General features: G+C 41.0%; 1 protein-coding gene across 13 annotated transcripts in view; it reads left to right on the top strand.

Moving 5' to 3' along the window:
• Positions 1-27,088, top strand: part of PARD3 (par-3 family cell polarity regulator) — a 628,388-nt gene that overhangs the window by 407,020 nt on the left and 194,280 nt on the right. For all 13 annotated transcript variants that reach the window (XM_061179018.1, XM_061179012.1, XM_061179004.1 and 10 more), the window contains 2 exons: positions 3,785-4,012; positions 18,690-18,921. In XM_061179018.1, coding sequence (XP_061035001.1) covers positions 3,785-4,012; positions 18,690-18,921 — 460 coding nt within the window. The remainder of the gene's footprint in view (positions 1-3,784; positions 4,013-18,689; positions 18,922-27,088) is intronic.

Here is a 27,088-nt window from a genome sequence, read left to right as displayed (position 1 = left end):
TGTCTAGCTGTAAGCCTTTCATAATGAAAATTGAATTCCATTTCCCTTTGCCCTTGCAAAAGACATCCTCTCCTTTTTTTTGGTGAGAGAGGTATTAGTAGGTAAGAGTAGAAAAATAGACCTAAGGAAAATAGTATGATTATGATTTCCCCCTTTATTCCTGGATTTAGGAATCTTCTATGATATTTGGGGGGTAAATTTACTTTCTGCAAGTAAAGAGGGAACAGGAATAGGAGAATTGTGTTTCTAATAGTTTAATCCTTGAATATAAAAAATAAGCAAAGTATCCTAATGACCCAAAAGATTTATATAAGGAACTTCAAAATACTATTTTTAAATTATTATTTTAAATTTAAAATAATTTAAAAATTATTATTTTACACTTACAATAATTTAAAAATTATTTAAAATTTAGAGACATTGATTTTTTTGTGTGTAAATAAAACTGCTCTTTTGCCCCTACTTTATATAGTGAGAGATATTTTCAGTTTTTATTCCTGCTAAATGATAAGTTTATGATGTTAGGAATCTCAGTGATCCTCATTTAGGAATCTTATTAATTTATTACTTAACAGAATCTCTGTTAAAGTTTCTTTGACAAACATACCGCTTGCATGAATGAAATCCATTATAGATGTTATAAATGTTAACATTTAGTTGATCTATCTAAAATGTTATAGATCAAGAGTCAGCAAGCTCTTTCTGTAAAGAGCCAGGGAGTAAATATGGTAGATCTTGTAGACCAAACAGTCTCTGGAGCAATTACTTAATTCTGATGTAGTGTGAAGGCAAGCCATGGAGGATATGCAAATGAATGGACATGGCTGTGTTCCAGTCAGATTTTCCAGATTTGGCCCATAGTTTGCTGATCCCTGTTATAGATGCACAAATTATAGATGTTATGAAAATTTTCAACCATATATAAAGACTGTAGTTTATTACCTACCATATACCCAATACCCACCATATATAATTATCAACATCTTGCCAAAATGTTATACTACAGTGTTAAGAATTTAGAGAAAAGAGTAGATAGGTAAGCTCCCAGTTATGCTTACAAAATATCTATTGCTTATTTAGTTACAATTCCGTCATTTTTTTGATCCCTGATTTGCTTGTGTTTTGTTTCTTAATAAATACGTATATACATTTATCTATACATATATCAATATTTATATACATGTAATATATATACATTTATTTGAATAAATACTCATGCCATTTCTGAAATTATTAAAGCTTTGAGTGCTCTGAGTATCTTAAGTCAAATCTCAGCTAACTTTTCATACATAAATTTTGTTTTTTTTTGTTTGTTTTTTTTGGCTGTGTTGGATCTTTGTTGCTGCATGTGGGCTTTCTCTAGTTGCGGCGAGTGGGGGCTGCTCTTCGTTGTGGTGCACAGGCTTCTCATTGCAGTGGCTTCTCTTGTTGCGGAGCACGGGCTCTAGGCGCTCGGGCTTCAGTAGTTGTGGCATGTGGGCTCAGTACCTGTGGCTCGCAGGCTCTAGAGCACAGGCTCAAGAGCTGTGGCACATGGGCTTAGTTACTCCGCGGCATGTGGGATCTTCCCAGACCAGGGATCGAACCCGTGTCCCCTGCATTGGCAGGCAGATTCTTAACCACTGAGCCACCAGGGAAGCCCATAAATTATGTTTTTATGATAATCTTTACTGGAAGCATCAAATCTTCATTGGAAATATATACATAGATACATACAGATACACACATGCATACATACATATATACATAAACATATGTACATGTCCTTTATGAAGCCAAGAAGGTACTGAATATTTGCCTTATAAATGTTTATAGGACCTAAATGAAACTAGTAAGTTATGAAAATTGTTAGGCATGATTTATTCAGAAAAAGATCATCCTAGTGCTAATTCTAGAAAATGTGAACGTAAATGTCCCTACCCAGGAATCATCTTTTCCCATTCTCTTTGATTCCTTGATTTCTTACTTTTTCTTTCATTCTTTGGAACAAAATTCATTTTCCTTCCTGTGACATGACTTTTATGGGTATTTAAAACATGAACTTGTCAAAAATTATAGGGCTATCAAGAGAAAAAGTAAGATTGATCATCCTAGAAAGAAATATTTCTTGTGAATTTTTGTCATAAAATAAATAATCAAATATATACAAACCTGCATGGAAAAAGTTAAATAAATCATATTTTTCTCCCAAGTACAATGATTTATAGAATATTTTTTCTTCGTTAGAGTCATCTGTCTGCCTTTCTGCCTATGTTACATTTTAACATACTTATTCTAACTTAAGACTGCTACCCCATTGTGAAAATTATGTGAAAGGTGTCATGTAAATGAATCTTAAAAAGATAATTCTTGTTTTGACTCTCCCAATTTAATTTTTATTCTGTTTTATACTCTGAGCAATGGAAAGCCCATGTCAGAACTATTTGTCTTCTAAGTGATAACATATCAAGGCTACTCCTTAATTATTGATTCACATATGGGCTGATGGCCCCACGTGGAGAGAAACTATCCAGCCTCTCCTACCCTCCCATTTTTTTTTTTTGCACCTGTCTTTTTAACAGTATAAGTGAAGAACTAGTTCTATAACCTGGATTGCCCAGCTGGTGGTTGCTGGCATTTCAGCCATCTAGAGGCTAAATTCATCTACCTCCGAGGGCCAGGTCAGGCAATGATGGATGAGGTTGTCTTACCTGGTTAAAGAAATCCATTTTGATTGCCTTCTAAAGCTTGGTTACCATCTCGGGGCTTCCTGCCCTAGATCCTCAAGTCACAGAGCCACATTTTTTTTTTTTTTAATATTTATTTGGCTGCACCAGGTCTTAGTTGCGGCACAGGGATCTTCGTTGAGGCATGCAGGATCTTTTTTTAGTTGCGGCATGTGGGATCTTAGTTCCCCGACCAGGGATTGAACCCAGGCCCCCTGCATTGGGAGCGCGGAGTCTTAACCACTGGACGACCAGGGAAGTCCCCAGAGCCACATTTTTAATCCTCTGAATTCTCCCCTGCCATCCTACTGAAATTTTCTTGGTAATTGTGATATCTTGTTCCTTCTGTTCATCACCTGTTTCTCTTTGCAGGCCTGGAGATCTTAAGTACTCACATCCAGCTCTTGAGTCCTTTCTCCCTTACTTCTCTCTCTCTCTCTCTCTCTCTCGCCCTTATATAGTTTGTTTCTATTCACATCTTGTGTTGCTTTTCCAAGAGAACTACCATTTTCCAGAATTAGGTTTCTACCTGGTGCCAGGGTGCCCTGTTTCTATTGGTGACATGTGGTCTCTTGTGCTTTTCTTACTTGCTGAGTTGTCCGAACCTGCACCATGATGAGGAAAAGGCTTGATGAAACTCATTGAGGTGAAAGTTTCACCTCCATTGCAAATAACTTTAAACTGCCAAACAATGATTTCAGCTACATTTTGAAGCTTACTCTTGGTTGCTTCCCTTAGCCTTCTCATCATTCTGCTTTTCAAATGAGCTCCTGGGTTATTCTGCCTCTTTTATATTATTGACATAACTTGGAGCAAATGATTTGGCAAAGATTTCATCTGTTAAACTAAAAATGGAAATTAATAACTCAGAGTGTTTCCTAATGAGAATAGAGAAAAGAGACCTACTTTAATATACATTTGGGAAAAGTTAAAATTAGTTACTGCCACCCACATTCCAGAAGTTGACGTTGAGCAAATAATTTGTTTATGTGCCTGATATTTTCCACAATTTGTAGATATTCAGACATGTAATTTTCTCCACTCATTCTAACTAAGATTTGGTTTTGCAAACCTCCAAGGTTCTCCCAGCAGAGATGTGGGGCCTTCCTTGGGTCTGAAGAAGTCAAGCTCTTTAGAGAGTCTGCAGACAGCAGTCGCTGAGGTGACTTTGAATGGGGACATTCCTTTCCATCGCCCGCGGCCACGGATAATCCGAGGAAGGGGATGCAATGAAAGCTTCAGAGCTGCCATTGACAAGTCCTATGATAAACCTGCGGCAGATGACGACGATGAAGGCATGGAGACATGTAAGTTTACAATGTCTGAAAGAGTAGCCATGCCAGGCATCTCTATAGAGCAGCAGTTCTTAAAGTGTGCTCCAGGGAACCGTAGGAGTTCCCAGCATCCCTTCAAAGGGATCTAGGAGATCTAAATTATTTTCATAATAAGAAGAAGATGTTATTTACCTTTTTTACTCTTATTCTCTCACAAGTGTACAGTTGGGTTTTCTAGAGGCAACATGTCATGTGATATTGCAAGAGACTGAATGCAGAGAAGATAGAAGAATCTTTTCAGCTAGATATTAAAGAGATTTGCCATTGTTCTCGATAATTGTTTTTGGAAAATACAGTTTTTTTTGTAAAAACCATATTTTCTGTTAACATGAAATCTATTATTTTTTTATAAAGTAATTTGTATTTTTAAACTTTCTCAGTTTTAGTTTAGTAAATATTGATAGACATAAGCCACATAAAATTTTGAGTCCTTAATAAATTTTAGGAGTATAAAGGTATCCTGAGACCAAAATATTTGAAAACTACTGCTGTATAGTATGTCTTTAATATATCTTAAGTGAGTACATGTAATCATCTGTGATTTTGATAACATATTTTTGTTTTGTTTTTATGAATTACTCTTGCTTTCCTTGAACTGAGCTAGCAAGACATATTTGTGTATGTGTATTTCCAAATTGCTAAATATTTTAAGCCAAGATTATTGAAAGTCAAAGGTTACCATGAATGAACAATGTGTTTTCCATAGTATATTGAGAAAAAAGTAACATTTATAAATACGTACAAATGTATGCTTCAGGGAGTTGTCACTGTAGTTAAATATTTATGGTATAAAAATAGCCATTCAATTTAAACGTAAGGAAGAAACTCAGCAGTGTATTTACTTAGAAGAGAAAGGACTAGAGTCCTAATAGAAAAATTGTTGATTAACTTATATTGTTTGTATCTACTAAATCACATTTTAGTTTTCTAACTTCAAAGTGACTCTACCCATCTAACCATTGTAAGAAAAGCTAGAGGGGGGAAAACAAAGAGAAGAAAAGCTGGAGACACCACTGCCCAAGGTTAAAGCAGAGATCATTTAGGTGGATTGTAAACAATTACAATTTAACTTTTGGGTGAACCACTTTGATCACACGTACCTAAGGAAGACTGTGCTGGGGAAGGAGAGTTTTAAATGAAAATCACATTCTGAGGAGATTTAAAGCAAAATTATATAATCTTTGCCTATCAGATATAATGTGTTTCGGGAGATGAATATTTCTGCCATAATGTAACATACAAAGCAAAGCTTAGGAGAGGATCACTGCTTTCTCCCCCCAGATTTCTTAGTCTAAATCTGGACAGTTGTTCACTCCATCCAGCCAGTGATTTCAAATATATGCAGCTCATTGTTCCCAGATGAAGAACATATTTCCTATTTTTGCTGCCAATCCTGGTCTCCAAGATCCTGAGTCATATGAGCTTTCAACCCTCTTGGGTTTTTCCTGGCGTATCAGTGGTTCCTTGCCAGCCTTACCAGTATTACTTGCTCTGCCTTTCTAGGGTGGGGACCCTATATCACTTAGAGATCTTGCCTCTGTCCTGGGTGCATATTTAATAAGAGATACAGTGCCTTGGCACCTCCATATTTGTTTTTGTAAGCACAGTTTATGCTTCTGAGCTTTTTTCTTGTTCTGGTTAAAATGTTATTTAAATTCCCTCATAAATGCAATTTTCTCACATGTATCACTTATTTCAAATGTGCAACAGGGGATGGAATAGCTATCAGTACCAGGCATGTTCTTAATTCTGTAGCCTCCAGAGCTTCCCACTGGTGTGAACATCTAAATTTGTCCCTATATAAACTTAGTTTCCTTTTTTAATTGGAAAGAACAGATTTAAGTATTTTATATGAAAACTTTTGTATTCAACTATCATCAAGACAAAACTAAGTAAATAGACAAACTACGATTTGTGAAGGGCAGGGAAAGTTCTGGGCGAGAGCTGAGAGAGACACTGTGACAACGTGCACCTGCGACCACAAAGTGCTGGGTTTTCCCAAAGTCCTGACTTTATGATGTATTTTTCCAGACCAGTCTGGTGAACTTTGGATATGGCCAGAGAAAGGCAACTCTTCTACATTTCAAATGTTTGCAGTGCGGGTTGTCAAAACTGTATGAGTAGGGTGATGTGAGCCTGGGGTCCAGATCACTTACATCCCATCCACATTCTTCTCACCCATTTGGGATTTAGGTCAAGTTGCTTAACATCCTTGAGCTTTAATTCCCTCACTTGTAAAACCGAAGCTTTGGACGCCCAGGTCATCGATGCTCAGATTGTGTGCGGTGGCGGCCAGTGAAGAGGGGAGCCTCGGTGGTCTCGGGGAGTCGGGAAGCACATGGGCGCCCGAGTGGGTGGGCTCTGTCAAAGTCACCAGCTCCCCCACACCCCGCTGTCGCCTCAACAGTCGTGTGTTATTTATTGATTTATTTAAATTTTTTTGGGGGGGCCGCGTGGCTCGTGGGATCTTACCCAGGGATCGAACCCGAACCCCCTGCAGTGAAAGCGCCAAGTCCTCACCACTGGACCACCAGGGAATTCCCAGTCCTGGGTTTTTAAAATCACTTTTCATACATTGTGGTTCTTTGTCAATTTTAAGTTTAAAAAAAAGGAAGTTCGCAGTTTTCCAGAAAAAGTTTGAAAAGCTCCGGTTTAGATGGTTCCTTTTCTGAGGTTCTTTCCAGTTTTAAGTTTCCATGACTCTGTTTCCCCCTTCACTTACTGACCTCAGTCCTGCCTGCCTGCTTCTCTCATTGTCTGTAAAGTCCACGAAGAAAGACACCACCGTGTCTTATTCCTGCGTAACCAGGCTCAGAGCTCGGCAAAGCATTGGAGTCAGTGACTATTTGTCACATCAGTAAATGGACTCCTGCTTGACTGGCCCCACTGTTTGGGAGAGACGCACACCCAGACACAGCGAGCTTCGGGCTGTGGCACTCGGGGCAGCAGTGACATTTCACTCCTCCTGCTTGTGTCCCACACTGGACCTGCACGTCTGAGACCTCCAGTGCCTCAGCAAACCGTTCGTTTTTCTTTAAAAAAAAAAAAAAACTCTCTCCAGGCTGGTGTTACTGCTGGTGGTCATGAGACTGTCACCTTTATGTATGACTAGGTACAGGTGTGAGAAGGAAGCCCCGCTTGGCTAGCTCCTCCTCTAGTTCCCTAAACACCATCCTTTTGCGAGTCAGGCTGTGGATTCTCATGGCGTGATCCACACGCTCTCTTCCACTGTCTGCATTTGTGTTTCTGCTTGTGCAGCCTCGCCCGGCATCCTTGCCTGTGCGTCCCTCACCTGTGCAGCCTCACCCGGCATCCTTGCCTGTGCGTCCCTCACCTGTGCAGCCTCGCCCGGCATCCTTGCCTGTGCGTCCCTCACCTGTGCAGCCTCGCCCGGCATCCTTGCCTGTGCGTCCCTCACCTGTGCAGCCTCGCCCGGCATCCTTGCCTGTGCGTCCCTCACCTGTGCAGCCTCGCCCGGCATCCTTGCCTGTGTGTCCCTCACCTGTGCAGACTCGCCCGGCATCCTTGCCTGTGCGTCCCTCACCTGTGCAGCCTCGCCCGGCATCCTTGCCATATGGGAGCTGTCCCCGGCCACATGTCTAGGCCCTGCCGTCCTCGTGCTCTGTGGGACACTCCGTACAAGAAAGGACCTTGTACAGGGCCTTTCTTGTACAGAGGTGGGACTCAGGGGACTCAGTTATGGCCGCCGTTAAATTAAAGATGCCGAGTCACTGTTGAGCGGTGCTCTGTAAGAGGACCCTGTCTGGGCAGACAGTCTTTGTTAGATGGCTGTCCTGTGAGGATGCAGTCCGTGCACCCTAGAAACATGGTGGCGGCATTACCTGTACCACCCAGCTGCCTGTTTCTGTCCCGTGCAGCCCTTTCCCACTTTACAGGAAAGTCGCTTAGGCGGAGGCCTCGTTGATCGCTCTTGTCAGTCGGGTCGAGGTCCTCCCCGGTGACTCTCTTTCATGGCTCGGAACAGGCTTGCCTCTTCTCAGCAGCATCGAAATTGTGGCATGCACACAACAATGGGGGCCAAGAGACTGGGGCGGGATCCATGTGGTATCTGGTATCTGTCATCTTCTGTAACACTTACGTGCTTCCTGTGGAGATGGCAGAAGCCAGCGTTTTTGTCTCTCATTTAATCCATCTGGCCTCTCCATGTTGTGTGTGTCTGTCTGGATCAAGATGGAGCTTTGTATTCTGGGACCCATTATCTCTGAGGCCCTACCTGTGTTTGACAGGTCAGGGCATCTACAATCTGCTCCCTCTTCTATGCAAATCACACTCCCCGCCTGGCTCCCAGCAAGCAGCTCCTACATCCCCCATAATAAATCAGTTTCTGTTGAAACCAAGAACATGGATGCTATATAACATTGCTTTGTTTTATTTTTGAAAATATAGAGTCCCATTTTTTTTCTCTATTAAAAGTTGCCAAATTGTCAGCCTTACTATCAATTCAGTAACAGCTTTTTGTCGGGGTCAAGGAGGTGAAACGCAACAAAACCAAAGACTATCCTATTAATCGTACTTCTCAATTTTAAGATCTATCCAGTTTACAATTTTAAATGTGAGAACTGTATGCCTTGAAAACATAGAGACAGATTGCTTTTGAGTAGCTTGCCTACTTTCTTATAGTACTCTTAACAGGAGATCAGAAAAAAAGCACTGCTCTAAAATATACATAACTTAGGTTAGCAGTATGAGATTTGAAGAAACTGAATTTATGTTAGTAAATCAGCTAATCTGAAAGCTTCCAGGAGAATTTTTGTTTATTTTATTAGCTTCAAATAGCATATTGCATGAATATCTCAGATTTTCTACTCTCAGCATCTTCCACATTTCTAGCCACCTTTTGTCATTACATTTTGAGCAAAAAAAATGCAAACTAGGTTGTTATCTTAAGAAACCCCATTAGATTACTGTTAATCTGTAGTGGAAGAATTCAGTATAGGGGTTTCAAAGTCGAAGTACTTTGTAAAAGATTTCCCATTTGATTAATCTATCTTAATGAATAATTGGGTGTTGATCTATAAAAAAATTTGTTCTGAAGGGCTGGGAATAAGAATAACCTGTCTTATCCTCTTATGCCAATTTATATACTTAAGTGTCACTTGCAGTTTAAGAAAAGGAGCTTTGATTAATTTTAGGAAATTTCTGAATGCAGTAGAGGTGTAATCATGTGAAGTAGCCGAAGCTACCTATTCCTTACATTCCTTTTTCTAGGTGAAAAGTAAGTTAAGCTAAAAGTATGATGAAAAGTCACATCTGAAGTGTTTGAATTATAGAATCCTCATTTTAAGAATTTTTTAGATAAGGAAAAAGTATGTAAATAGATGACCAAGATCGTACTTAGGAACAAAATCATAGAATGCATGCCTTCTGATTTGCAGTCCTGTGAGTTTTCTAGAATATTAAACAAATTTCTGAGTGGGAAAAGCCATTACACTGAAACTACTATAGAGTATGAATGAGTTGTAGTACCTAAAATCTGATATTTAAGCTGTAAGTTCCTGAGGGGCTGGGGGTGGTTCAACCCAGTGGATAAACTGACACTTGAGAAGCAGTGTGGTTAATGGTTAAGGGCCATTGTAGTACACAGGTTACCATGGCACCAAACCGTGGGGGACCCACTCAGCCCATGTGGAAGTTGAGTGGGGTGGGAGATAGTAGGGAGAAGGCTTCCCAGAAGAGGTATTGTTTTAGATGAGTAATATTGCTTGAGTGGTCTTCAGTGGGTGTGTAGGAAACATAGGGAGCCAGGACCACCTCTGGACCGCCATCGTCCTGTTAAGGTTCATGTATGCACTGCGGGTGAGGGCATGGTGAGGAGTGAGGTTTAAGACGTAGTCAGAGAACAGATCACAGACAGCCTCGTTTAAATTATTTTTGTTCATACTAAGGACCTTAAAGAGCATTTGAAGAATTTCAAATAAAGGAATATGCTTGTTAGGGCTGTACGGGATGGCTTATTGGGGACTGGATGGTAAGTAGCAGTGTCGGTGGCAAGACTGGTTCTATGATCGTAATGCAAGACTCCAGGTGAGTAATGATGCTTGGCAAAGCCAGAGGAAAGGGAGAGACTGCGTTTACATGCTTAGCATCTCACATGTAAAGATGGATGATGATGATGTGATTTTTCTCATTAGTACCTCCAGGCTCAGAAACTTTGAATCATCATCTCACTGTGTAATCACTCCATTACCGAGTTTTCTTATTTTTGCCCCCATGAAATCTCCTAATTTCTCTCCTTCTGCCCAATCTAGCCCCAATCCTCATTTTTTGATATCTGAAGTTACTATTAGGATCTCCTAACTGGTCCGACTGTCTCTACATTGGCTGAGTGAGCTCTGGGCTCACACTGTCCTCACATTCCTTCAAGCGCCCGCGTGCGTTCTCACCCAGACCATGCACTGTCTGTGAGGCTTACCTTCTCACTGCCCTGACTGTCCCCTACCCTCTTGTGTACCTTGGACTGTCATCTTCCTTCTTCAAGACACTTTTTCCCAAGCAATCTAGTTTTCCTTTGACTTTCTAAAGCCCCAACTGGGTATGGACGCGCCCCGATTTACGATGGTTCCGCTTAGGATTTTTGGACTTTACGATGGTTCGAAAGTGATGTGCATTCAGTGGAAACCGTACATCTAACTTTGAACTTGGATCTTTTCCCCGGGCAGGTGATATGCAGATCCTCTGTGGAGATGCTGGGCGCTGGCAGCAGCCACAGCTCCCAGTCAGCCACGTGATCACAAGGGGAAACAACCGATACGCTGACAACTGTTCTGGTTTCCACGTTCAGTACTGTATTCACTAAATTACATGAGACATGCAACACTGTATTATAACCTAGGCTCTGTGTTAGATGACTGAGCCCAACTTAGGCTAATGTCAGTGTTCTGAGCACATTTAACGTAGGCGAAGCTAAGCTATGATGTTCGGTAGGTCAGGTGTATTCAGTGTATTTTTGACTTACGGTATTTTCAATTTATGTTGGGTTTAGCAGGCTGTAACCCCATCGTAACTCAAGAAAAATCTGTATATAGATGTATCTGAGACTTTTTAATATAAAATATTTTTTTAACATCAAGATCTCCCAGTTTGGATTGTAGGGCATGGGAGTTAAGAACACTGGCTTTTAGGGGACAGTTGTTTTGATTTCTCAGTAAATAGCAAAACAGAGCACTGCTCTCCATTCACTGTTTCATCACATTTGCACATTTTTATGTTGTTATTTACTTTTGTTGTTGTTTTTTCACTTAAAAGAGTCAGAGCAGTGGCCTGGACACTCCTTCCTTGACACCGTAATTTTTTTGTATATTGTTAAAATACACATTTGACACCAATTCAGTCCTTGATAAAAATAAAATTCTTAGTGGCAATTCCAACAGCAGGGTTTTGAGTGCTACCATTTTCATTGTGTAGCCAGTCCATTGGGTCTGTTGAAAAGAAAGTGTTCAGCTTCTTTATACATTGTCCCCTGTGCACAGGAAACAGTGTCTATTGTGGACCATCATTTGTATGTGAAAATCAATTATACACTGAAAGCAAATTTGCAAGCGTCCAGAAAATGGAGGGTGTGATCCTCGTTGTACTTGTTCAGCCTTCTCCTGGGCAGGGGGGATAGTGGAGGTGGCATTCTACCAAGATCTTCAGGAACATTTTACCTGTTTGTTTGGAGGGATGCATTAAAGAAAACTTTAGACTCTGAAGTAGAAGTAAAGAATGGTTTTTGATAATAAGTCTTAAACTCTTTGGAAGTGTGGTTTTATTGTTTTTGTCTCTCTACTCCTTACCCCAATGTAAACTAAGAGGTTGGCTTTTTTTTTTTTTAATGAAATAAATCTAATTTTAGAAGAGTGGGTTTTAGGAATCATCTATTTGAACATTCCTCCAGTTGCTGAAAACCCTTCTCATAAGCCTGCTGTTAAATGTCACCCACTTCCTTCATGGCTTTTTCTCCTTTCACCGTCATGTTCTCTGTTCTTCATAATATCAGTTGTTACTCCCACCCCACATTTTAGTATAAAAGCTTCTTAATTCTTCTTGCCAGCTTTGTGTGTGTATGTGTTTTTTTTTAATGTTCTGAAAAAGCTAAGTTTTTCCATTGCCAAAAGCTCATCATTCTAATGTTAAAAGTCAGGGTCCAGAAAAGCAGATCCTATTATTCAATACCATCTGTGTCACTAGCTGTTCATTTCTTACATCTTTTCTTCCTTTTCCAAAGTCAAATATTCAACTAAAATGAGAAACAAAAATAATATGTGTATACATATAAAAAAATATATATGTATATATATTTATTTATTTATAATAAAATGTTCTCAAATCCTATGCAGGATTTGCAGTGCCTGGGAGTTCAGTCCTCATTTATTTTTATTATATTGTATTTTACCTAACATTAGTCAATAGAAATTGGTAGTGGTCAGCGGATTTGCTAAGTCTAGTGAAATTTTCCAATTACTAATGTCTCATTTTAACTCAGTCATTTTAAATTTTAAGAAGATAGATTCTGAAGACTGCATAATCTTGTGTCCAATTATTATGTTTAATCCTTTGTCTTCCAAAGTAAATTGGAAATTACTCAAGAATATGTGCTTCTATTATTAGATATTTCTAATTCCTAGAGTAGTTCTTTCTAAACAGGGAGCAGTAAAGGATGGTTTTCATATGATGGGCTATTTGTTCAGTCCACTCAACAAATATTTAATAACACTGCTTTGAGCTATGCCCTCGGAGAAGAGTACTTGCTTACTGGCAAATAAGAAGTAATGCTGTCATTTTCATTTTGTATTTCTCTGTTTTGTATTTCTCTGGATGTTTGTACCAATTCATTTAACACTAGTAACAAGTCTGAACAAATAATTCTAGTAAAATTGTCAAAGCTGCCTAGAGTGACATTAACTGTTAAATCTTACACTTGTGATAAATAGTACTGTGGATATTCCACAGCTGCTCTAAAGTTTGATTTATATAATGTACCTATTAGGATGCTTTCAGCTGCATGTAGTAGAAAACCCAGCTCAGACCAGCTCAAACCGTGAGGAAATACATTGTCCTACATAACTGGTTCTAGAGTTGGGTAGCTTCCAGGATTATTGATTCCACAGCCTAACGGTGTTCTCAAAGCCCCGCCATCCTTCTGACCCTTCTGCCACGCTGTCCATAAGTCAGCTTATCCAGAGGGTAACTGCAGGGCTCAGAGGCCTCGTGCTTTCCTGATCACATCCAACTGAAGGGAGTGAGCCATCTCCCCACGCATGGAATATGTCCATTCGGGGTGATGGGGCCATTCTTGGACTAATAACATTGGACTAATAAATCAACAGGGGCAGGGACCCATAGGTTGGTGTAAATTTAGTAATGAATTCACCCCTTGAAGCTGGGTTGCATTCCTGAACACAGAGTTCATTAGGAAGAAGAAATGGAGAAATGGATTTGGGATAAGCAAGCAATGGAGATCATTACAGTCCCAACAGTAGAATTGCTTCTCAATGGAAAAAAAAAACCATGTGGCTTAGAGTCAACTGTTGACAATGAAATGTGTGTGATGACCAGACCGAAGTGTTTTTTTATGGCAGAAGCTACAGAACTTTGAGGTTCAATTGACGCCTAAGGTCATTTTCTCCATAATCATTACCATGTATGTGCTCAGTCTTTTCCAAACTTCTTGGTGACCCAGTCCTAACGTGATATCTTGCAGAACTGAGTAGCTGAATTTGTCGCATGGACTAGAATTTTAATTGAGCTGTATTTGCATCTGTTGAAAACATGGTAATTAGGTATGTCTTAATTATAGAATGTGCTGCCTGAAAGAAAAATAAGCAGCTTCACGTTATACCTTCTTTAAAAAGAGAAACTTGAAAGTATCTGTCTTTATAGGTAATCACATGGGAAAGTAGCTGATAGTGCAGTGCATAGAGCAGAAATGTTAGTCAAAAATAGAAATTTCCATTTGTTTGGAAGGAGGTAATCATCTTTCTTTGTGCAGACTATCTGCAGAAGGAAAGCAAACAATCTGCAAAGAGCAAAATTAAAGAGAAAAAACGTAAAATTTATATAGCATTTAAAATAGTCAATTACCTAAATGTAGGTTTATGATTAGTCCGTGCATTGTAATTTATTGTATGAACGCAATAGATCAAGCCATTTACGGGTGATATATTACCAGTACTTTTCTTACTTGAAAAATTGTTTATCTGAATCTCTTTTGTAGTTTAAGAGAATAAAAATATTTTATGTACCTTATTATAAAGCTAGTATTAAATGTACAAAGACTGGTTTTAAAACTGAAAACAAAATCTGACTATCAGTGACCTTGAATACATACATTTTTTAAAAAAAATTCAGCACGTGTAACCAATTTACTTAAGCTTTTAAAAACCACAGTAATTCTGCATAGGGATGGGGTAAAGTGAGATTTTTATTTTTCTCTATCAAATAATTTTAGGGTTTGAAGCATACACAATGTAATACTCTAAAAGAACATCTTATGTTTATGCATATGAAGGCACATATTGCTAAATATTTTTAATTAGTTGGCATTCAAAGGGATTAGTTCCATCAGTACACCCCCAGAAGAGTTTCTGCGATAGTGTATTATCTAAATCAGGATGTTCAGAATAAGCATAAAGAATTCTCAAATGTGCAAGTGTGATTGTAAAACAGTCCACTTGCTCGGGGCAGGAAACTGAGCGAGGAGTTTTGATTTTATAAAATGAGGTTACAAAACCTGAAGTTATTAAATGACTTAATACTAATTTTCTCTGTTTCACCCAGTTTAGAAAATAAGTTGTATTACATACACCAGGAAATTATTGTGAATTTGAAAGGAATTGGCAACAAATGTGGCTTCAGCATATAGTTCGTTGTGAAGGCGCTGCCTTTATTCTGTGATGGAGCCAAGAGCAGACATATGTCCCATGTGCTTCTCCCAAAACTATTAGGCAGAAAACTAGTAGCAGAATCGCTACTGATCTTTCCATTCATGATTTATGATAATGGTCCCTGTGGAAGACGAAGTCTTTTACATGTATTGAACTCTTTATTTTTGCTTATAGTTTCAGACATTGTAGGGGGCCAGGCAAGCCACTGGATGATACGTAGAGCACAAACAATAATAGCATAAAACTCTACCAGAAACTGATGAGAGCTTAACCAAGCACAGTGGCCTTCCTGGGGTTACTGTTACCGGGGTGTGGCGTGTGTTGTCAGGCTTCATTAGAGGGGCGTAGACATTGTTCTGAAGCTAGAGGATGGTGATGCGCAGAGGTTGGATAGAAGTTTGTCTGGTTGGGATGAAGTCACGAGTCAGGCTCACCAGTAGTCTTCCAGTTAAACAGCCATTTACGGGCAGCCGCTGGCCGCTCAGCAGTCCTCATTTTAGAAGTTTAGGGAATGGGAAACGGACCTGTGATCGTATCATATGAGAAGTGCAATAATAAAAGTTTGTACAGAGCGCTATGGGCGGATAGGTAAAAGGAGTTTTGTCTGCGAGACTTTTAGAATAATCACCAGCATCCATTCATCTAACTTGAGTGTACCAATAGACACACCTAGGTTTTGTAGTTCCCGGGAACTTTTGAGAACTGTTTTATCCTGATTTGGTCCATTACCTCAAAGTTGAGGCCACACCCATTTCCCATAATGTGGAAGCCATGGTTTACCATCAGTTAGAGCACAGCCAAGTTCAAGGGTGTTTTCAGACAAGATGCTCCAACCCTGCATAAGCTATATTTACATTTTCTGGGGGAACGCCCTTTGAAAAGGCTACACAGCAAGCCACCCGGGCCAGGAGTCTTTCCCTGCTCTCTGTGCACCACACAAAAATGACAGCCTTAACTCAGCATTTATTTGTAAGGCTATGGATTTTCACTAGCAATGCCCATCTGAAAACTGTGACTGGCTTTCTTTAACAAACCCACACAATTCCTTTTCCATATGAACTGACAGAGAGGAAAAGAAGCAACTTTTTAAAAAGCTGCCTTGTCTCTTGCAAGAGGAGAGTGGCTTCCAGTTAGATACCCCAGTGGAGAGGGTGGCCGGCCTTTCTGCTCACCTCTGTGGTTGGGAGCCGGTCCTCGAGTCCCTGTGCACATTTGATCGAGCTTCTGGAATGATTTCCTCAGTAGCAGCTACAAGTCACGGTGCTGAATGACTACAGGATTGACAATGGGTTTCTTGAGATGCAGTGCTGGCTGCTGGAATGATCTTCTGGGCAGACCGTGGAGTGACTGGATGATAGATGACCAACATCCATGCTGTATGAAGCGTGGAATTGAGCATTCACAGAGATGATCAAAGAAATGCATGAAGGTCTGGCTGAGGTACAATTGTACCAGAATATAATGGTAGAGAGAGCCCCACACTGGTGGTGTGCTGGCCCCAAATCTCTGCTTCCTCAGCAAGAAATGGAAGAAGTTGGTCTAAATGACCTCCAAAGTACCTTCCGGATTTAAGACACAGTGGTATTTTTACTCTTTGGCTGTACCCAGGGCATGACCTGCTGGGATGGGAAATATGTTGGCTCATGTTTTTAATCAAATGTGAAAACAAAAGAATTCTACACTTTTTCTGTTATTACGTTAAATAATTGGCACTTTTTAAAAAACTGAATTACTTGGTTATGGTTGTGCCATCATTTGATAGTATCTTTTACGATCTGTGAGGGTTTAATAGCAGAACACTAAGATACTAAGATTGTTTTTTTAATTTAATTTTTATTTTACATTAGAGTATAGTTGATTTACAATGTTGTGTTAGTTTCAGGTGTATGGCAAATTGATTCAGTTATACATATACATATATCCGTTCTTTTTTAGATTCTTTTCCCATATAGGCTATTACAGAGTATTGAGCAGAGTTCCGTGTTCCCTGTTGATTATGTTTTATTTTTATTTTATTTTATAAATTTATTTATTTATTTTTGGCTGTGTTGGGTCTTCGTTGCTGCACGCGGGCTTTCTCTAGTTGCAGCGAGGGGGGGCTACTCTTCGTTGCGGTGCACGGGCTTCTCATTTTGCTGGCTTCTCTTGTTGTGGAGCACGGGCTCTAGGCGCGCGGGCTTCAGTAGTTGTGGCTCGTGGGCTCAGCAGTTTTGGCTTGTGGGCTCTAGAGCTCAGGCTCAGTAGTTGTGGTGCACGGGCTTAGTTGCTCCACGCATGTGGGATCTTCCCGGGCCAGGGCTCGAACCTGTGTCCCTTACATTGGCAGGCAAATTCTTAACCACTGCACCACCAGGGAAGCCCTGATTATCTGTTTTATATATAGTAGTGTGTGTATGTTAATCCCAAATGCCTGATTTATCCCTCCCCCTGCCTTTCCCCCTTGGTAACCATAAGTTTGTTTTCCAAGTCTGTGAGTCTTTTTCTGTTTTGTAAATAAATTGATACTAGGATTGTTTTAACTGGTCTTATTATACTCTTGATTTTGTGTGTTGCTAACTCAAGTACTGGTGGAGAGGCAAGACTGAATTTCTTTTGAAGATATATTAATTTGATCTAGAGGTCAGTTCTTTGTGAAAGATTTCTAACTGTCTTATATATTTCTCTGTTAGAAGAAGTGGAAAAACACTGATTCATACTTTATTTGTTGATGCAGGGGGAAAATGACCTCAGATTTCAAGGGGTAATCTGGAACCCCAATAATTCTTATTATCAATATATTTGGAAGAACAGCTTAGGCAGCTAATCTGGAAAAAGATTTATGAGAATGGCTGTTGATGTGTGCATCTATTGCTTCTTAATATAGAAATTCCTAAAGTTCTTTTGTAGGTAGAAACCTACTCTAGTTACTTGTCATTCTTTCAAATGCAAAAAGTTGGGGGTATGCACTTGGACCATATGCTTACTAAGTGTTGCTTCAAAGGATGGAATATCGTTATCTCTAAGCAGAGCTTTTATCTGCAAAGTTCAAAGGAGTGTGAGGCTGTGGACTTATGCCTTCGCGTCTCCATCCACCTCTGTTCACCTGCCATTGTGTCGACCGACATGCAAAATTATTTTGGATTAGAACATATAGGAGCGTTGGCTTATGACATTGGCCTTTTAATGACAATATAAGGAAAAGTTAGACAGGCAGTGAAGATCCAGTCTTCTCTATGCAGAAATCACAAAGGGTCATACGTATTTGGGAGGCTGAGGAAAGGAGTCCTGTGCTGACATTGGTGTGCTTACTAGGGTGTGGTGCAATTGAACAAATTCATCAGGGGCCGGGGTGGAGCTACATCATTCTTACCCAAGAGGAAAGGAAGCTCTTGGCGAGGGGCTGCTTGTCTTCATTTCGCCAGTGTGGTACACAGGACCCTTGGGGTTGGCTGTGTGATGAGGGCTTGCTTATCCCCCCAGCAGTACAGGCTCTATATCAACGCGAGAGAATCCATCCGGCCCGGGAGCCAGATTACTGTTACTGTTACTATTACTATTACCGTTACTCTCTTACTGTTGGCCCATCATCTTCACGCAGGAGTACACATGTGCATAGTAACCGTCCACATCACGCGTTCATTCTAATTCTACTCAGAAGTAAACAGCCTTGCAGGCCTAGTTGGAAACGTGGGAAAGAAAACCGTCACACGACTTCAGCCTCCTTATTCTCGTCCCTTTGGTTCCCTGTGTTCCTTATGTTTTTTGTGTGTTTGTTTCCTTCCAAGTGGAAGAAGACACGGAAGAAAGTTCAAGATCAGGGAGAGAGTCTGTCTCCACAGCCAGCGACCAGCCTTCCCACTCTCTGGAGAGACAGATGAATGGAAACCAAGAGAGAGGCGAGAAGACCGATCGGAGGAAGGAAAAAACGGGGAAAGAGAAGAAGAAAGACAGAGACAAGGAGAAGGAGAAGATGAAAGCCAAGAAGGGGAAGCTGAGGGGCCTGGGAGACATGTTCAGGTAGGTGCTGCCAGCCAGGGCCAGCCGGCCCCCCTTGTGAGTGCCAGGCCAGTGCAAGCACAGCTTTGACGACCTTGTCTTTGAGGTCAGTGGAGATTCTCTAGTTCCCAGGCTTCGCTGCTGCGTTTTTACATTCTTAAGGATTGCACTTGAACTATTTCAGACCCTTTTAAAGAGCCTGAAAGATGCTATCTTGCCAACCATGTAAATAACTGTGGCGAGGAAGGAGGGCCAGAGACAAAGGGCCCTCACAGCCGTGTTTGTTCTTTTGTGCGTGTGAACAATTGTTCATTGTTGAAGTTGAACATCGAGCCCAAGTTAGTGGTAGCGTATAAAGGTTCATTAATAACAAGTCTAATAAGAAAAAATGTTACAAATAGAGCTTCAATTAAGCTGTGTTGATTAATGTACTACTTATTACTTCAGTCGGTAAAGATTTCATTAAATGCAGTCTCTGGCTGTTTCCTGACAGTTGTTTTTGTACCCCTAAATTATACTCTAGGATTACTTAGCATATCATTTTTTTACAAATCATGGCTGCACAATAAAAGTGACAAGTCGTTCAGAAGTTGCTCTGAAACTCTCCCATAAACGTTCATCGGAGGTGATTTATAATATTCAGGTATTTAATGTTAAATATAAAGATTGCTTGATTGTTCCATAAATTAAAACCCTAAACATATCAAGATGATGGTTTAAAATTGAAAACAGATGGCCTAGCCCCTTGACTCTTCAAAAAGTAGTTATCCTGCATTATGAATCCCTTCCTTTTAGCTTTTTTTAATTGCAAAATGTGAACAAGAGTTTTTATTTTCATAGAATTTCCTGATTTATGGTCCTGAGGTTGACCTCAATAACTCAGGGAGTTATAGATAAGTCAAGGCCATGAAGTCGAGGACTCAGGCCCAGCCTGCAGGCTACACACATACCAGATGTGTCCTGTGGATGTCTGGCTAAGTCAAGTGCATGGAATAAGTAAACTACAGATGCAGATCACACAGAGCCCGGCCCATTGGCAATATCAGCTTTAATTTAAATACGGTCGCATTTCCATCTTCAGTGCTTCAGAACACTGGGATCTGCATCCTTTCACACCAGAGTTTTTCTTGTTTATATACCGCTCCTCCTGGATGCATTTGCAGTCAGATCATCTTTCATCATTATATTCCGTGTCCAGGAACACTTACGGATGGAATTGCGCTAACTGCCACTTTATTTCAGTTTCTGTGTTAGGCAGAGGGCTTCTCACTCTATATATGCAAACTGACAGCTCGTAATCAGGCACCTACATAATGCACAGAAATAAGGCTGTTGTCTATCAGTTAACATTGAGGGAATTTGCACCCCTGTTTTCTTTAAATCAGAGAATATGAAGTAAGAAGAAACCTCCCCTAGGATATACACATCCCGCCTGGAGCCCAGTCTCACTTCCAGGTGCCCCCCCCCCCCCAGTGAAGTCTTCCTGAAGGCTAATGGCTTGTAGGTTTCCTTCATTGGCCAACATTTATCTGATGGATTCAGTGCTCTGTTCTTCTCATTGAATAAAAATGTAAGCAAACTTCTAGATTGTTTATAATTATTTTAGAAATTATACATTATTTTAATTATACATTATTTTTTCTGTAGCTTGGGACTCCAGAGTAAGAGAGGCTTTATGGTAGACTTTTCTTTTTGGGGCCAGAGGAGTGGTGAGTGTGGGGACCATGGGGAAATATATATATTGTTTCAAAGGGACCCTGAATGCAACCCAACCCAGCCCCGTTTTTACTAAAAGTTCTGTAAAACACTGTATGATGTTTTCTCTAGATCAAATTCTATAGATTATACCTCTAACCCGTAGTGAAAGCCAGCTTTGTGATGAAGAAGTTGACCCATTTGTAACTTCAAAGGCCTGAGTATTCTTAAAAATCAACTTCTGTGTTTAAGTGCAGGGGCTGAAGGTGTTTTCTAAAAACTGAGCTCACCGTCTCCCAGTGTTTAAGAATGGCTACTGAGAAAATCATGGGTGTCCACACTTTTCTGGGACCAATTTGCTGGAGTCAGCCCGTGCTGGCTTGTGAGGGTCAATTGTTCAATTTTTAGAAATTTTGCCAGTTGATTGTTAAACCCAGCCATTATTAAAAATTAGATAAGTTCTATAAAAATCAAAGGTAATTAATAACTCAAAACTCATCACTTCCTGATTATTTTATTACATTTCACTATGATCTCTGCTTTTGAGGTTATTTACGCCCACTGTATTGGCACGGTGCTGATACCACACGCTGGTAGCTTAAAATCAGCCGTGTTGGGGGGTACTTATACCCCAGGAAGTGTATGAATTCCACAGAACAGGGCTTTTTCTTCCAGGAGGGCCACACACCACCACATGGAGAATGCAAAGGTATCCTAGCAGGTTGCAGTATCTTGTCGAGTTGCCTTGAACGTGGCCGTCTTCTCTCTGGTGTCCCTTTGGGAAATGGTTGAAGCTTACTGAATATTCCTCCTTGAGAATCCTGTATTAGACTAACAGAAGCTTTTTGTTTGGTTGTCTATTGCCTCTAACTCCTTCACAGCATTATGAAATGTCCTTGGTATTTGAGAAGACTCTTAAAGCATTGTTAGACTTTTCAAAACCTTTTTTACTACCTTCCATACCTACTGGATCTAATTATTTGAGACTAATAGACTTGCAGGTTGATTCTTGTATGTTTCCTTTTTTTTTTTTTTTAATTAACAGAGGGGAATATAGTAAGATTTAAAAATTAGTCTCTTCTTTCCTCTTTGTTCTTTTGAGGAGAATAGGATGTGATTCCCTTAGCAGTGTTGCTTTAAAATACCTTAATCAAAACGTGTATGTGCATATAATTTCTTAGAGCACTTTGTAAGAAGATTCAAGTATAGCTGCCCAACGTAGGCCCGAAGTACAAAGCAGGGGTGTGTGTGTGTGTGTGTGTGTGTGTGTGTGTGTGTGTGTGTTGGGGGGTGTTGTTATGATTTGTTTCTGTTTTTTGGTTCAGTTTTAACAGAAAGAAGAAGGTAAGGGTAAGGGGCATTAGATGTTGGGAGTCTAGCTTTTGAGGCATGTGAGCTTTTTCCCTTTAGTCTTTTGAGGGAATAATAATATGGTTTCCTTCAAAAAACAGGCTCGCAGGCTCTGCTCCCCACCATCTCCCTCCCCTTGACCCCAAAACACATACACTCTATTCCCACCCCTGTAAGTTGTCTGTGATTTTGTTTACATTTGATGAGGGCCACATAGATGTACCATATCTCAAAAACTGTACCAGAGGAAACCACGGCACCTGGAGTCGGTATTTTTATTTGTTGGTCTATACAGACGACATGGTTTTCTACTTCGTGCATTGAATGGTAGTCACAAAAACAATTTAATTATTGATAAACAGCTCTAGGAAAGAATGTTGGGAGTCACATGAATCACTCCTCTGTTTATAAATTATGAAGTATATGAAGTGCAAAAGCTGCCTTAATGCAAGTTTTAAATCACAAATTTAAATCTACAAGGAATCAAATGACAAATGTAAAGTGTCCCGTGTTTGTATGAATTTCTCCTTGTATGTACTACATCTTCTTTTGCCCTTAAGGCGCTCCCATTGCCTTAATTAAAATGGCTTTGGATCTGAGAAGGCTGAGTTTCTCTACTAAAAAGGTAAACTTGACTTTGTTGATGTGATCGTTCTGTGTGAAAAGTGCAGGGCAGCGTGAGGGTCTGAAATGTGGAGCCTTTGTATATGTCTGATTTTTGGATGCATGGCTATTCAAATTTAATACTATAAAATGTTTCTGAGAATTCTGCAATTGTATGAAATTGTCACCAAAGAGGGAACTGAGTCCGTACTTTAGAAGGAGAGAGATCTGTTGTTTAATGTTTGAAATGCATCCGTTTTTAAAGGAAGGCAGTAGCATTGTTAAGCAGCGTGTTTTTGTGTGAGTCTCCAAAATGAAATAATCAATAAGATAATAAACTCCCTTATTTAAGACAATATTCTCAGATAGTAAGCATTTAAAATTATGTATTCCCCTTTTTTTCAGCCCTTGAATAAGTGTAATTCGATGCTACTTTGCCTGAAAAATTAGAATCATTTTCTTTTGAATGTCATGGAATTGCCTGCCGTCAGTAACGGAAGGTTCCTGGACGTGACCCCACTCACGCCTCAGGTGCTTTGTGCGGTGCTGTGACACATGATGGCTGAGGGCCTGTCGCCCCCTGGACCACTAAAGCAAAAGCCATGTTGCACTGTTACCGTTAAAACTGAATCCTCCAGTTACATTGAAAATGATTCCCTGGGTCCCTGTAGCATGGTTTTATTCAGTTCTGTACGAGGAAAAGGATAATTTAGTTTGAAAGCTTATCTGGTTGAAATCAGATATACGGCTGTCTTTCCCTTTTTTAGAATATAATCGTCTTCAGAACGCAGTGAACACGATCAGATTTTAAAACTCGATGTCCTAGTTTGGCTCGCACCTTGTAGGCTTTTGAGAAAATAACCAACACGCGTCTCGGTTGCCTCCCTTACCTGTGCTCACTAACCGTGTGTCTGTACCGTGTTTCTCGTTTAGCCTGGCCAAACTGAAGCCCGAGAAGAGATGAGCAACAAACCAGAGTCCAAATGTCTTGAGAAGCACATATTGCACAGTTCTGTTTTTTGTTTTTGTTTTTGTTTTTTTAAACAAACAATAAATTTACTTTCAATGAATTCTTAGTGGCTGTTGACAGATTTTGTTTACGACATCAGCAGTTTTGATGGTTTCGTAACACCCACGATAATCGCTTTGGGACTTTCTGTTCTTGATGTCAAGCTTGGGGGTTTACTGCTTGACAAGGCAGAGAAGTGTTTTTTCCTCTCTTTTCTTGGCCCGTTTTCCTAGTGGAAAACCAGAGTCCTCACTGCTGGTGTATTCAGAACTCACCCGCCCACACCCATCGGGCGTGAGGATGGGTGCTTTGAGAGTGCGCAATGTACCGGGTTGGTTTTGTTGTGCGACATGGCAGCTGGGGACACAGGCAGGTAGGGGAACAGTCTGTGGGCGATGAGGTGTGTGGTTTGGGATAGTCACCCATCCATCGATGGACCAATGGGCCAGTGTGAAAAGGACTTTTTGGCAAAGGTTCTTCCCTTGATGGGTTACACTGTTTAGACAAAAAACTGGGGCGGGGGGAGGGGAGCTGAGAAAATAGATATCTTTGCTCAGGGATGGCTGAACCAACAAGTTCTTCCAGGGTGAAAAAGTAGAGAGACGTTGGCAAATAATGATCCTGAGGTTGCTGGGACCCCAGGGAGTGAGAGCGCACACTCTTTTATAAAAACGTTTCTGGAAAGAGCTGCCAGGTGTTGTCATCACAGGTGTGAAAGCTCGTGCAGGTGGATCTCAGACCGTCCTTCCTTTAGAGCAAAGCCTTCATCCACAACCCCTTCATGCTTCGTGGCCCCCTGGGATTTCAGAGAAACTGTAGAGTTAGCTCTATTTCCTGAGAATGGTAGAATTGCATGCCGCTCAAAGAGAAATGTGATGATGAAGAGGAAAACCATGTCATAAGTGGTATTACGGTACTGGGATGGGAGCCTGTGAGAAGGATTCACCTCCGCTCTGACCTGGTAGCAGTTGGCAGCCCTACCCTCGCGCCCTCCCCGGCTGAGCGAACCCTCCGATGGTGCCGGACGGAAGCACACAGAACAGTGTCAATTTGCTCACGTCAGAAATACCAGGACGTGTGGATTTTTGCCTCGGGCCCAATTGCCCTGTGGATTCATGTGACCGGTTTCTCATTGGCAGAATTGAATGACATCCAGTGCAGCCTGCTGGTGATTCAGGGGACGCAGTTAAAATAAATGTGGAGAAAAATTAGGCCTACCTAATGAAACACAACAGCAGTACTTTGTCATGAGAAAGAAGGAGCTGGAAGAGAGCGGTTTTGCATACTTTGATTTGTTTTCTTGTTTGTCACCTGGACAGAGAACCGGTCCTGTATATAAGTACACCTATTGGGAGGTTTCCTTGGAATAAGTTCTGAATTTGTAAATCCGATACTTAGTATATGCTTCTTTTAATTTGAAAGGAAACAGGTTCCCGTTTTTAACAGAGGAAAGTAAGTGCTGGACCGACCTCTTAGCAAAGATGAGTCCTAGGGCAGCTGATAGCATCCTTGGCGAGGATTCTTCTAGCTGAAGCAAAGAGCCTCTGACATCTCCAGCGTGGAAACTGACTGCAGAGGGAGCCGAGCGGCGCCGAGCGTGACAGCCGGGCCTTGCTAAGACCTTTTCTGACGTTCTTTAACGCTGCTTTTCCAGAGACCCGCGGCCTGAATACAGAATGCAAGTGTCAAGGATGACACTTACTTTATAGTCTCTGTAAAGCAAACCTTTTCGTAAAAGAAATTTTTGACAGTTCTGAGATGCTAAGTCAATTTCAGTACCAGACTGTGTAGAAAATGGCATCTTTTTTCTGCAGTTGATGTGAAAATTGAAGGCTAGTGACTATTCACTCCTTACTAACACAGTGTAAATAAATACCACACACTGTTGAAAACTGCACTAGAAGACAAGCTTGGCTAATGACATTTACCACAGCATAGATTGGAAATATTCTTTCTGAATGTTATTTGTTACCATTAGAGACTCTCTATATATCTTTTACATTAAATATCGTGGATCAAGTACATGCTATTCCTAAATGGATTTTTGTCAAGCCACAAAGTATTATATAAAAGTAACTGTTTGATCCTTTCCAACAGTCTTTTAAAGAATTCACTGGGGGAGTGACCTCTTACATAATTGAGCGTTGGATGGTTTTCTTCTGACCTATGTTTAATAATGGCCAATTTAGAAACAAGAGACTAAAACTGGGTTAGATTTCCTATCATAGTGAAATAACCTATGGTCTCCTGTTAACCTTTCTGCTTACATTTTTTTTTTCTTTTTAGGGCGGATGAGCCACCCATGCATTAAGCTCAGGCCAGTGCCCCAAAGCTGTCTGATCCTTTCTTACTTAGGCCGGGACGTTGCTGCAGCAATTCTTTCTTCTCTCTCCTGCACCCTGATGCTGGCCCTTCCCTCCTGGATCATCTACTCTGTCCTACCCTCCATCTTAGAGAAAAGTCTGTCTTACCTACCTCCCCTTCCAAGTACTCCCTCATTTTCCCATTTCCTCCTTTCTCCTTTAGCAAGCCCTGGGATCAATTTCTATATGCTGCCATTTTCCTGTTCTCTCTTAAACTCCCTTCAATGAAGCCTTCGTCCCCTTTGGCTCCCTAAAGCCTGTTTTCATCCAGCCACCAGTGACCTCTCCTGCTGCATCTTCCTGCCGTATTCGCACCCTCTCCTCGGTCCGCGGGACCCTTCGGCGTGTGGATTCCTGCTCCTCTCTAAGATCACCCTGCCGGGGTCGCCTTTCTCCCTGCCCACCCCGTCACTGTCTCCTTTGCCACTTCCAGTCCTGCCCCATCCTCCAGATATTGGAGTGATCCAAGCTCAGGCCTCAGTCTCCGTCTGTTTTCCTCTATTCTGCAAGACAGAACGTTTGCATTCTTAGGAAACAGAGCCTCGGGACTCTAAAGACAGTCTGCTGGCACATGACTCCCAAATTCGCATCCCCCGCTTGGGCAGCTTCTTTGAACTCTAGATCAGCAGAGGCTACCTCTTCCCAGGCGCCTGAAACCTAACGTGTGCTCCCCACATGGCTCAGGCGTTTCTCCGGATTGTTCCTCTCCATCTTCCTTTCTCACGTAATGGCAGCTCTGTTCTTTCAGTTGGTTAGATCCAAAAGCTGGCAGTAGTCCTTGATTCCTATTTTTCCTTATACCCCGCATTTAATCTGTTACGTACAAAAGCAGAGGCCCGTTTGATCTGTTTTTGACACATCTCTGTAATCCTCATACTTTTCAGCATCCCCATCCCCTCCTGGATTTGGGCAGTAGTCTCCCAGCTACACCCCCTGCTCCTGCCCTTGCTTCTCTTCTGTATATTCTGAACTTCGCAGCTAGAGTCACGGCACGTCCCTCCTCTCATCCCCCAGTTGGCTTCCAGGTCTCTCAGAGTGAAGGAGGAAATCCTGAGTCTCCCATTGGATGCTACAGGATCCACCCCTCCCCCCAGTCCCTCGGACCTCATTTTTTCTACTCTTTCCTCTGCTGACTTCACCCCAACTACCCCGGCCTCTCTTCCCTGAA

This window comes from Eubalaena glacialis, chromosome 2 (assembly GCF_028564815.1).
Source record: "Eubalaena glacialis isolate mEubGla1 chromosome 2, mEubGla1.1.hap2.+ XY, whole genome shotgun sequence".
Lineage (NCBI taxonomy): Eukaryota > Metazoa > Chordata > Mammalia > Artiodactyla > Balaenidae > Eubalaena > Eubalaena glacialis.
Note: the sequence above shows the minus strand (reverse complement) of the source record. Positions and strands in the feature narration are given on the sequence as shown.